The sequence below is a fragment of the Ailuropoda melanoleuca genome, chromosome 19 (assembly GCF_002007445.2).
Source record: "Ailuropoda melanoleuca isolate Jingjing chromosome 19, ASM200744v2, whole genome shotgun sequence".
Classification (NCBI taxonomy): domain Eukaryota; kingdom Metazoa; phylum Chordata; class Mammalia; order Carnivora; family Ursidae; genus Ailuropoda; species Ailuropoda melanoleuca.
This window is the reverse complement of record NC_048236.1, coordinates 29,851,941-29,864,934: the sequence shown is the minus strand read 5'-3', so window position 1 is coordinate 29,864,934 and position 12,994 is coordinate 29,851,941. Positions and strand designations below refer to the sequence as shown.

Below are 12,994 nucleotides of genomic sequence, written 5' to 3'. Positions count from 1 at the left end.
TAATTGTTTAGGTTGTAAGAACGTTTTAATAACTTTCTGTTTCTCCAAACTATCACACTCAGTTATGTCAGATCCTGTGACTAAGAAAAATTGTTATGTCACGTTAAAAAATTTGTACGGGCGCTTGGGTCACTTAGTTAAGTGACCACCTCTTGGTTTCAGCTCAGGTTGCGATCTCAGGGACCTGAGATCGAGTTCTGCCTTGGCCTCCATAGCTGGGACTCTCTCTATCTCTAGCCCTCTGCCCTGTCCTGTGAGAGTGTACGTGCTCTCTCTCTTTCTCAAATAAATCTTTAAAAAAACATATTTATACACTTATTAATTACAAGAATTTTTAATAAGTACTTTTTTGTGTTCTGTATCAGTGAAAAAGATTGTTCTTGTTCCAAATATATAACTGATAGATTATAAATATTTTGTAGTTTTTTTCCTTATATGATCACAAAACTGAAACCACTCTATATTCAGTTGCTACGGATTGTCGAAATTATGCAGTGCACTTTGGTTGAGGCTGTAATTGTTTTTTGAATTTTCTCCCCTGATAACCTGAGAAAAACTAGGTCAAAATGTATGTTAAGTAGGGCTTTAAATAAAATCATTGTATTTGGAGCATTACAAATATATTGTATATTTATTGGAGCTGGTATGGTGTAAAATTTGCAATTTTTCTTTCTTTAGTATCATTGATTGTAACATTTAATGTCAGTAGTGTAAATAGAAGATATCTGTAACACATTTATACAATTAATGTAAATATTTTTGAGTGTAGGTGACTTTTCTGTAGGTGATTTTTTTTTTTTTTAAGATTTTATTTTTATCTATTCGACAGAGATAGAGACAGCCAGCGAGAGAGGGAACACAAGCAGGGGGAGTGGGAGAGGAAGAAGCAGGCCCATAGCAGAGGAGCCCGATGTGGGGCTCGATCCCATAACGCCAGGATCACGCCTTGAGCCGAAGGCAGACGCTTGACCGCTGTGCCACCCAGGCGCCCCTGTAGATGATTATTTTGAATGAGCATTATAGTTGACATAAGATTGAAACAGTCTTCAGATTTTCATTAGGATGAGTGTAAGATTCTTTCTGGGTCTTAAAAGGCATATTTCATCACATCAGACGATTAACAGAGGGAAATGTTTAATTAACAGTATCTAGTATTGAAAAAGTTTATTACCTAAACCTGATGGTGTAAATATGCCACAAGAGGCAGGACCTATTTTGCTAGTGTGTTCACGTTTATTAATGACTTACTTTCTAATGTATTTGTGCATTGCTATTGTACTGTATAAAAAACTGAGAACTTGTTAAATTTGATTAGAAGTAAATGTAACTAACAACTGCATGTCCAGTATGACAGTGGCTTTGAGAATGTTTCATGTGTGGATCACAAAATCTATAGAGTTGCTATAAGATCTGCTGATCACAACACATAATGATTTCCAACTTGTTTTTAGGAAGGGAGCCACCTGTTGCTTCTTTAATTTTGTCTTTCCGTGATTATTTTTTGGAACAGCTCATTTTTGGTCTTGCTGATCCTTTGGGGGATATTTTTAATTGTTTATTTTTTGTGTTCTAGTCCGAGACCTGCTAAATTTACAGAGCGCCCTCGGCCTGGAGTTCAAATGATCTGTTCTTCTTTCAGCGCTGGTAAGATTTTTTTCTCCCTAATTTTCCACTTAAAGTTGTACACGGGAAAGCTTTTAGTGGAACACATAAAATTTTGGAAAAATATTTGCTGTTGTGATACAGATTTATTCACATATGTATCCCAAGGGATGGTCATAAATTAATTTAGAAATATTCGAACTAGGGGCGCCTGGGTGGCTCAGTCGTTAAGCGTCTGCCTTCGGCTCAGTTCATGATCCCAGGGTCCTGGAATTGAGCCCCTCGTCAGGCTCCCTACTTAACGGGAAGCCTGCTTCTCTCTCTCCCACTCCTCCTTCTTGTGTTCCCTCCCTTGCTGTGTCTCTCTCTGTCAAATAAATGAATAAAATCTTTTTTAAAAAGGAAAAAAAAAATTGAACTTTACTAGAGTTATTTTATGTATTCACATGACTAAGAATTTTCTTTGAGACCGAAATGCTCTGGTAGGAGAGAAGAAGAGTTTCAGAACTGACTGTTAAAGAATAGGTCCTTGAATAGTTACCTCATTGGAAGAAAGGTATTTTAGATATGTTTTATATTTTCATGGAGTTTGGAAGTATTCTGTAGCTAAGTGAAATTTGATTGCTGTTTGTAAATCTTTATTAATTACTTTGCTCCAAATTCTTCTTTGCTTTTTAAAAGGTGGCTATATAGCAATAGTGATACTCCAGTTATGTTTTGAGTTTATGCAGTAGCATTTTGAATGGATATGTCTTTTTAAGCAAATTATAATTTGAATATTTGAAATGAACTGATGAGAAAATGAAACGAAACATCAATAGATTTAATACCTAATTTTCCTAATACCAGTTCCTTCCATATTTACCTCCAGTTTTACTAATCTTTTCAATTCATAGTTGTGGATAGCAGTTGTACCTCAACAGGTGATTACAAACTAATGACATGAATCTTTTTTTACCATATTAATATCCAAACATTTTTAATTTCTAACTTCTAGATTTCTACTGCTACTGCCATGAAGACAGTTTTGCTTTTGGTAATAACACAGTTATAGCACTATCCATGATTTCAGAGTACTCTGTAAGCAGTTATATACAGCACTGTTTTCAACACTGTGGGAGAGTATTGATTCCAAGGACAGAGGGTAAATTGTATATATAAATAACTAATGTAAAGTAAAATGTGTGTGCTACAAGACAAAATCTTAATAAGAGTTCAGAGGATAGGCTCATTGGATTGCAGAGTTGCAAAGACAACCTACTGAAGAAACTGAGCTCTAAAAGTTTGATAGGATTTTAACAGGTAGGACATGTGGCAAGAGAAGGACGTAAGCAGAGTTAAAAGACATGTTTCTAGGGAGGGTGACTGCTAATTTTAACATGAAATTATGTAATCACATAGTGAATTCATTTGTAGTAGAAATCTTTACTACTGTTTTGAAATTTTGAAAAATTCATCTTAGTTAAAGCTGTGTTTGTAAACTTATAAGTTCATAAAGTTCAGGTTTAAATGTATTATATACTTAGAATAAATATGAATAGTTTTAGAATAAAATGTTAATCATGAATGTGTATCATGGTAATGTTCCTTGCATTTTACTTAATTTTCAGAGATTTTGAAATTATGTTTTACTCATAAATGTTCGCTGTTACTCCGCAGGTGGAATGTTTCTGGCCACAGGAAGCACAGATCATATTATTCGGGTTTATTTTTTTGGATCAGGTCAGCCAGAGAAAATATCAGAATTGGAGTTCCATACTGTAAGTACTGGTAAAAAGAATTAGATTGGAACAATTTAAGTGAGTCTAATAGTTATATTGAGGATTCTCTTTTTTTATCTGCTTTTACATAGGACAAAGTTGACAGTATCCAGTTTTCCAACACTAGCAACAGGTAAAATAATTATTTTTGTTTGTAAATTTAATTCCAATTTAACATTTTCAAATAAAGTCATTTCTTATAGTCAGATTTTAATTAGAATTATATACAAACTAGCTACCTAATATGAAGGTGTTAACGAGTTATACTAAACAGTGACTATAGCCTGAGCACATCTTTGTTTTCTTTGTATTAATGTTAGTTTATTTGGCCACTTTTAATAAAAGGAATTTTTATCCACCCTTTATATTTTCTGTACTTGTCAAAGTGTAGGAAGCTTTTAAGAGTTTTGGAATGTATCACAATGTAATATTTGAGGCAGAACTATGTATTGATGATAGGCTTAAATGATGTATAAATTTTCCCAGGTTCTTATTTTAAAATGAAAGAAAGATATTTATAAGCACCTTGAGTAAAAGAAGTCAGGTTCTTCAGTTGAGAGGAAAATCAGTATTTTTCCATTGGAAAATATTGATTCTGTTTGTAAGGTAGTAAATAGTGGCCTTGAATCACTGTTGAGTGTTATTTTGAGACCTAGTCACCTAGCCAAACACATTAGAATGTATATGTATAAAATTTTAAAATCCATAAAGTTGCAGAAGTTCTTAGTTTTACAGAGAATATCTGACAGAGTAATCTCTATTGTATTAGAATGCTGCGTAAGTAAAGATGAATGCTCTCTTTCAGTATTTTGAAAAACATCTCTGGGAAAACACATTTTGGTTAAATGCATGTGGTTTTTTTGGGGGGTTGGGCTTCCTTTAACATAGGTTTGTAAGTGGCAGTCGTGATGGGACAGCGCGTATTTGGCAATTTAAACGAAGAGAATGGAAGAGCATTTTGTTGGATATGGCTACTCGCCCAGCAGGGTAAGAGATCAAGTTTGAAATAGTGTGAAGATAAAGGTAGATAATTTAAAGTATGCTGTATTGTAGGTTGATGTGACTCTCAGCCTATAAATCATGTCATAATCCGTGTTAAAATTATTACTTTTCTATAATAATTAATGCTATTGGAGATGGAAAGAGGATATTTCTGAAATTATTTTTTGCCAAAAATATGAGCAGATCTGCATTAATGACGTTTTTCAGTTCAGTTTGTTAAGGAGATGATAGTACTGTAGGAATACTTGTAAGTTTTGCTGGGGTTCTTCAGAAAGTAGGTTGTACTATGTTGTTCGTATGTCAAAGGGAGATGATGTAGTATGTCACTGAGAGGATGATATGGTATATCTAATGGTTTTTTCCAGCCATGAGAAATTACATTTCACCTTACAACTGTTATTTTGGTTTTAGTTTTTAATCAGTTAACTCTACTTGTATTTTTGTGTAGTAGTCTCGGATGGGAGAGCAAAGGAGTTAGCAGGGCATGACAAAAGCAATAAAAGATGGAGAGTGAATAGCATGGCACAGAACTCTTGGATCCAGATAGAGTTAATTGATAACACGTCTAAGATCATCTATTACTAAGGGCTTAGGAGTGCTGAAATCCTGGATTTGCTGACTCAGTGCAGTGACTTTTGCCCTCATTCTTTGTTGGTTCAAACTATTCTTAATTACTGTTAAGTGATAGTTATCCATGTATGAATATAAGTACAAATTATAAGAAAACCACATTTAGGTTTTTGTCATACTATTTTAATAAATAATATCAGTGTAAACAAATACTGCCTCCATCACTTTCAGCCAAAACCTTCAAGGAATAGAAGATAAAATCACAAAAATGAAAGTAACTATGGTAGCTTGGGATCGACATGACAATACAGTTATAACTGCAGTTAATAACATGACTCTGAAAGTTTGGAATTCTTACACCGGTCAACTAATTCATGTCCTGATGGTGAGAAAAAAAGACTCATTTTTATTTGGTATAATGAAGCTAATTATAGAATGGACTATTTTTTATTGAGAAATAAAGTCTTTCATAAAAAGTTAGCTAAAAAATTTTGCTAGATGAATAACAGGTCTTTGTGGGAGATTAGAAATAATTTTAAAATGTAGTTAAACTGGTTTGGCTTGGAATACTAGATCCTTGCTGTTATTTAGTATGTAGGGCTACATCGATATTATTCTCAGGTTTCACCAAATGATAGCAAAGCCTTGGTTGGTGGTATTAGCTCAGCTTCATTATTATCCATTGATAAATTTGAAGATTTTTGCCACTTTAATACGTCTTAGAATTCAAATTTTAGAAATGTTGCCATATTGATGTTTGATTGATGTTTCCTTTTTTCAAATTTATAATTCTTTGCCACTTCAAAAATATTTCAGGGTCATGAAGATGAGGTATTTGTCCTTGAGCCACACCCATTCGATCCAAGAGTTCTCTTTTCTGCTGGTCACGATGGAAACGTGATAGTGTGGGATCTGGCAAGAGGAGTCAAAATTCGATCTTATTTCAATATGGTAATTATCAGTCTCTTCATTTTATAACTGTTGAAGATTTTGGGACTGCTTGCAGGTACTCTGCATATCACAAAGGAAATCTGTTTAGGAGTTTATTTAGACATTATTTTGCCTTTAAGTTTCAAGAAAGAGTTCTGTATTGTACACTTATTTAGATGTTAAATTTGAAAGAAAATTGTGCATATTACAATACAGTTATATTGCTGATAATTAATCTGGTTTTTAAAATAGTTTTAACAGTGGTACTTTGAGAAACTCACAAGTATGAAGATAGAATATAGATAGGAAAAACTTTGGAAAACCATGTGAAGAAATTCTAAATATTTATATTGTGTTATTGTACTTTAAAAGTCCTCTTGTACAACAAAATTTGATTTCCAGTACACCCATTTTATTTATTTATTTTTATAGTTTTATTTATTTAAGTAATCACTACAGCCACGTGGGTCTCAAACTCATGACCCCGAGATCAAGAGTCTCATATTCTTCCAACTGAGCCAGCCAGACACCCCCGCTCCTAATGCACCCATTTTATTTTATTTTTTCATTTAAAAAATTTTTTTAAAAGATTTTATTTGTTTATTTGACAGAGAGACAGCAAGAGAGGGAGCACAAGCAGGGGGAATAGGAGAGGGAGAAGCAGGCTTCCCGCTGAGCAGAGAGCCCGATGTGGGGCTCATTCCCAGGACCCTGGGATCATGACCTGAGCTGAAGGCAGATGTTTAACGACTGAGCCACCCAGGCGCCCCTACACCCATTTTAAAATTAAAGGCATCTTTGTCTTTTATCAAATTATAGTATGTTAGATATTCATTGTGTTCAAGCACTTTCCCCCTCTACATTTTTCTTCTTATATAGATTTTTAGTATATTTTGTTGAGTATTGGAATTGCAGTAGTTAAATATCACATACAGCTTACTATGCAGTGTTACCATGTTTCTGTAACCACTATATGAAGTATAATGTTTTCCTCAAATACTGCTGTTTATATTTTTTAATATATAATATATAAAATATATTTTTTAATATATTTTTAATCTATTTCCTATGTAACAGGGATACCTTTCAACAAAATAAAAAAAGAAAAACTTGTATTTCTATTTCAGCATCTTTAGATTTTTTTAAAAAATCAATTGCAGGAACCTCTAGTAATGAATTGTGAAGCAGTACAATTAACACTGTGTGTGTAGTCAGTTATTTTGCCAAAGAAAAATTTCAGAAGTGTCATTTGTGAAATACAGTGGTTTATGAAAAAATTTCATTAAAGTGATAATATATTTGATTGATAATCATAGTAAAGTTACTTCTTCAAAGTAAGAAGTAATTAATAAGACCAGTTGGAGGAGTAAGAAGATAGAATTTTCATCATCGAAGGAATTAAGTTGGCTGTCTTTATGGATGCCTTAGTATACAAAGATATGTCAAATTCTTATTTTTTAAAAAAAAGATGTAATTATTTGGAGTACATTTTTTAGTGACAGATGGATTTCCTTAGTGATATGTGTATAGAGGAGATTTTTTTAAAAGCAAATACTTAAATATGCTGGTAAAGAATTCTTTTTCAATGCTTGTGTTTCTGTTTTGCTCCTTTTTGGGACATCTCTGTTAAAAAAATATTATTTCTCAGTTTGTCTTTATTGTCTTCAAAAGAAAACAGTTTGTGGCCTATACATATATTAGTGACTTTTTTTTTAGTAATTTCATATTTTTAAAAAGCATTGATGTGTTAGTAGAGTGGAGGGAAAGTTTTCTCGTACTTGAATACTGCTTTCACCTTTAAGCTACAAAGGTGAATTTTTCCTCATCAGGTAAGTTGATCACACTAATTTTCCACCTTAGTTATAGAAATTGGAATACATTGAGAATGAAGTGATTTGCTCTTAGACAGTCACAAATTCGTGATACCCCAGGAATAGAAGTCAGCTATATTATATGTATGTTCTTTGAAATTAGCTAAGGGATTAGTTACATTACTGCCTTAAAAATTGTTTTAATAAGAGTTTTAGGTAAAGATATTTTTCCTGTTCCAAGAAAAAGAGAAAAGCCTCTGAGGGCAGAAGAAACAACTTTATGTAATAAGTAGAATTGGATGGTATCCATAGAATAGACTAAAAAGGATTAAAAATATATCCTGCATTTTAAAAAACTAGAAAATGAACTATACTTTATCTAATTAAAATAAGGATCCTCCTTTTAATTTTTTGCAAGATTTTTAATGACTTCCAAAATACTTCTACATGTTACCTCATTTGGGTCTCATGAAAACTTTGTAATATAATCTGGGTAGATTTTATTATTGCTGGTTTTATGAATGGAGAAACTATACAGAAATGAATTGCTTCGCCAGGTTTACCTAGGTCACACAGCTATTATGGGGGACTCGGGGTTTAAACGCATATTTTTTTGGTCCGTTGTTACTGTGTTCTTAATGCTAACTCTAGTTAATGGTTGGCCATTGTACAGCTAACTTCCAACTCTACCTAGTTAGTGATATGTCACCAGGAGAAAAATGTTTTTATAATGGTATTAATTCTGAGTAGATCTTTTGATCTGATAATTTAGCTTGATGATTTTTTTCTGTGTTTCTAATTTGTAAGTTATCTAAGTGCCCTGCTTTTTGCTCTTTGCTTTTTTGTTCATTTCATTGTTTGTTTTATCTGTGGACAGATGGAAGATAAAGCATCCAACATTGCTGTTAAGAAAATAAAAACAGTTTGATGGGGGAGTAGAAGCTTGTGTTCACTCTCCACTCTCCTGAATGTTGAATTTTGGTCTTAGTAGTTAGAACTATTTGGCTCTGTGTAGCAAACCAGTAATTTTTTGGGTTACTAAAATAACATAGGAGTTGAAGAAGTACAAATTCAAACCCTGATAGAATTGTACTAGTAGTCATAAGTTCAACTTAGTAAATATTTTTTGAATGCTCTGTAGAGGGACTAGTTATAGTGCCTTGGAAGATTTAAGGATAAATAAACTCTAGTGGAATATTCCCTGTTTAGACTAGAAATGGTAAAAATTTATATGAAGTAGTATTAAGACTAAGTAATATTTCGTATGTTTTAAAATCAAAGCTTATAATGTGAATAAATAAATTCCTCACTAAACAAACCTACAGCCAGAAAGTAAGGCATGTAAACTGCTTTTAAAATAACAACAATTTGATACATAAATTCTTTAAAATATACTGGTTATCAAGTGTATTTTGAGAATACTGCTTTACTATTGGTTTTTCTTTTTATAATTAAATTTTCCACTTGAAATTCATAATACCTTTGCAAGAAGTAAGAAAATCATGTAACAAATAATTACTTTGTGTTAATCAGCATATTACTGTACCATTCTTACCTATTACAAAAATAAAATTTTAGAAATTGTCAAAAATTCTATATCATCAAAAAGCTCTTTCACAGGTGAAGAGTTAAATTTTATAAATGCCCATGTTTGATATATAATTTTTAAAATAAATTTTAATGAAAAATTATTGATACATTTAATAAATTTAAAACATGATACATTGATATTTTAATATTGTCCTGGTTCTCATCATTCTGGTAAATATTCAAATTCTTTTTTTCCTGTATCAAACCTTGACTTATACTTTTAAAAATCTGACACTTTATTTTAGGACCACCTAAATATGTAAACAAGGTTTGTGATTAAGAATTGCAATGAAGATTTAATTCCTTCTTTGCTTATATAATCCCCTAATTTATTTCATTTCAAAATCTAATAAATCGATTCTCAACTTGCTAGTAGTATCGTCTAGAAAAAGTGGTGGAGTTACTTTGCTTATCTTTACTGCTATATTTCCTCTTAATAGAGGAGCTGAATGATGAAAACAGTTGGGGGGGTGGGTGTTGGGTTTGCTTTTGTTATATACAAGAAGTATATGACACAGAGCATAAAGTGAAATAGACAATATATGTTCCTTGCGCCCTCCCCACCATTGTTTCATCTTTAACTAAAAATAATCTTAAACTTTTAATAGCATTTGCTGGAAAAATGTATAAGGTAGAAACCTTGAACCTTTCTTCTTTCTTCTTCTTCTTCTTCTTCTTTTTTTTTTTTTTGATGAACCAGAGAATGAAACTAAAGAGAATATTGTAGAGAAAATTATGATAACTTTATTATTTGAAACATATTTATAAATTCTAGCCCTTAAGCTTTACTTATCAAGATTCCTCTAAAAACTAAGTCATTTATTTATGTTATAGCTGAACAGTCCTTATATAACTTAAATATTCAAGATAAAAGTATATTTAGATATTTTGTTGAAACTAGTATATATTAAGAATATTCCAAGCTATTCAGATACAGTTTAACAAGCCTAGTACAGCTTTGTATTGATGAGAGTTGTTCTAAACGCTAGTTTAAAGGCTCTGAAACTTCAATGAAGTGTTAAAAGTCAGATAAATTATTCCCAGAAATAATTTGAAAATGTATGCAAGCTCTCTGAACTGAATTTGAAGGATTTTGTAATATTCTAATTCCCTGAAAGAGGTAGGCAAATTTGGGAATTTAAATATAACCATAAATGTTCCTAAATGCAAAGTTATTTTATAGCCCTTTTTCCCTTAAATTAACACAGGTTACCTAAGTTTTAACTATAAGTTTGAATGAATAAAAAGTTAATTTTGAAAAGAGACTTTCAAATTTCTTAGTTACTAGGCCATTTGATATTAGATATATGTAAAAGATGTTTGGAGTGGGATTTGTAGACCCCATATTAGTTGCTTTCCTCATGTTTCTGGCACTTTTGCTTTATCTTTCCTGTTTCATTTCTTTTCTTTGTATTTGTTTTTCTGGCTATGTTTATAACTCCCTGTCTTTCCATATCTTTCTATTTCTGTCATGATACTCAAAGCTGTAGTTTGTTGCCTCTTGTCTGGTTTTGATTTTAATTGAAGAGTACAATGTCTCCTAGAAAGCAATTTTACTGAATTTGAGTTTTGCTTTACTTTTGTTGTTTCATGAATAAATTCCAAATAACAATTTTTATTTATTTAATTAAAATTTTCCTTATTTTTATAATTAACCTTTCTTTTACTTGAGATTTTAAAAAAATGTTCCAGTGTCCACTAATCCAGAACAATATATTTCTCCTTGCAACGTTCCAAACAAGCAGAGGCTGCCAATCCACCACTCAGAATTTTTGCACATGCATACTTCTGACAATATGTTCTCAGTGTGACCTCTAATTTAGTTTTAGACAATTGTAGCTGCATATATCTAGTAAAGGCAGAAAGAGAAGCTCAAAATAGGTAATCTCATATCGTGTTCTCTTGTGAATCAAGATTTCAAGATAAATCTTTCTCTCCTTCTCTCCTTCTCTTCTCTTCTTCCTTTTTTGCTTTCATCCTTCCATCTCTTTCATTACCTATCTCTCATCATCTAACAAGATGCCATATATCTGCACTCTATGTTAAAAGGATTATTTGGTGCTTCCAGTCCTTGTTTCATCCTCTCTGGGTAAGGAATTACCTTCAATCTTCTGAGTATGAACTGTAGTTATTGTCACTTTCTTTCAGATTTCTGGGGTTCTTTAGATTCTGTCTTCTTTCTCATCTTTGGTATCAAAAACATATCTTAAAATTTGTTGCCATGAATGTGAGTTTGTCTCTGTAGCTTGTCATCCTGTATTCTATTTAGTGAATTACTTTATGTAATTCTTTGACATGGTCTATGAGTTACTATCACAAGGGTGTTTGAGATTTAATAGTTATACAGGGAAGAAGTTTGTACAGTTCTACAGAATGTAAATATACGGGTGAAAGGCACTTTGATTAACAAATATTTGGGTGTTTGTTTTGTGCCTAAGGACAAACATGGACCACAAGGAAGAGTAAGGGATGATCCTTGTTTTTAGCCAGCAGTGTTAGCATGGCATATGAGAATAGATAATTGCTATATCTGAAGATGGAGGGGTCTTCTTCAGGGTGGATGGTCAGAAAAAGTTTTGTCGAGGAGGAAGAACTAAAGTTGTGTCTTGAAAAATAAAAACTGAGTGAGGAAGCTACCTACTTTTATACATAAGAAGAATATTGTAAATAAGGAAGTAAGAAATGTTAAGATGTGTGCAGAGTAATTTAGAATGTTTATCTGGAATAGATTTTGAAAAGTGGGTGATACGGTGAAAAGCATAATTTGAGGTGGATTGTTGATGGCCTCGTTATCTTGTTAGTGTAAAGAATAGTTAACATAGTGGGATTTTTGGTAAATTATATTTATATTTTAGAAACAAGGGAATAAATTTGATTGCCAGGAGTAGTAGTTCAGGTACAAAGTTGAATAGGTTGGGGAATAACTACTTTTATCAGTGAAATCACAATGAAAATTTATAGGGGTTGGGTGGTAGGAAATTTGTGAAAGAAAAATATGTGTGTATAGGACTTGGTCTTTTGTGACTGATAGAAAGATTAGGGCTGGATAATAACAGAAGATTTAATAATGGAGATTAAACTGATTAGTGTGTGAAGAGTATTATATTAAAATAATAACAAATATGAATGATGTGAAGAAAAATTGATTTTTTAAATTCATCTTTATGTGTTCATTGTGATGTAGTGTTGGACGACCTGTGCAGAAATGGCCAGGCAGCACTTGGAGATAGAATACTTAGAGGGGCTAGGAGTGGAAAGAGATGTTGAAGTCTTCCATGTAGAATGCTGTTCACCTCATGGAGATAGAGCAGTGTGGAGGGCTTAAAACTAAACTTTTACAAGTAGTCATATTTAGCAAATATGAGATCAAATCACTAGAGAATATGTTAGAAAGGTACCCTGCTAGTACCATGTCAGAGAACAAAGGAGGAGATAGGTCAAAGGAGGACTAATTAATAACATTGCAGCCCTCAGTGAGATTAGAATATGGGTAAACAGAATGCCGTTAAATTTGAAGATGAGTTATTTATTTTGATAATAAATGTTCTTTTGATGAAAATTAGAGCTGATTCTTTAAAATCACTTTTATGTATTCATTGGTCTATCAAGCCAGTTACAGCAGTTTCCTTTTTTACACAAATTTACTTGTCTTGGCACTACTTAAATTGCTATCTTTAATTCATATGTAATAATGTTAACTATAAATTTAAGAGTCTTCAGTATTAAAGG

At 32.2% G+C, this 12,994-nt stretch overlaps 1 protein-coding gene across 1 annotated transcript in view; it reads left to right on the top strand.

The window, feature by feature from the left end:
• PHIP (pleckstrin homology domain interacting protein) overlaps positions 1–12,994 on the top strand; it is a 131,839-nt gene that overhangs the window by 53,420 nt on the left and 65,425 nt on the right. The window contains exons 9-14 of the mRNA XM_034648088.1: positions 1,574–1,644; positions 3,262–3,362; positions 3,455–3,495; positions 4,251–4,349; positions 5,166–5,319; positions 5,751–5,885. Coding sequence (XP_034503979.1) covers positions 1,574–1,644; positions 3,262–3,362; positions 3,455–3,495; positions 4,251–4,349; positions 5,166–5,319; positions 5,751–5,885 — 601 coding nt within the window. The remainder of the gene's footprint in view (positions 1–1,573; positions 1,645–3,261; positions 3,363–3,454; positions 3,496–4,250; positions 4,350–5,165; positions 5,320–5,750; positions 5,886–12,994) is intronic.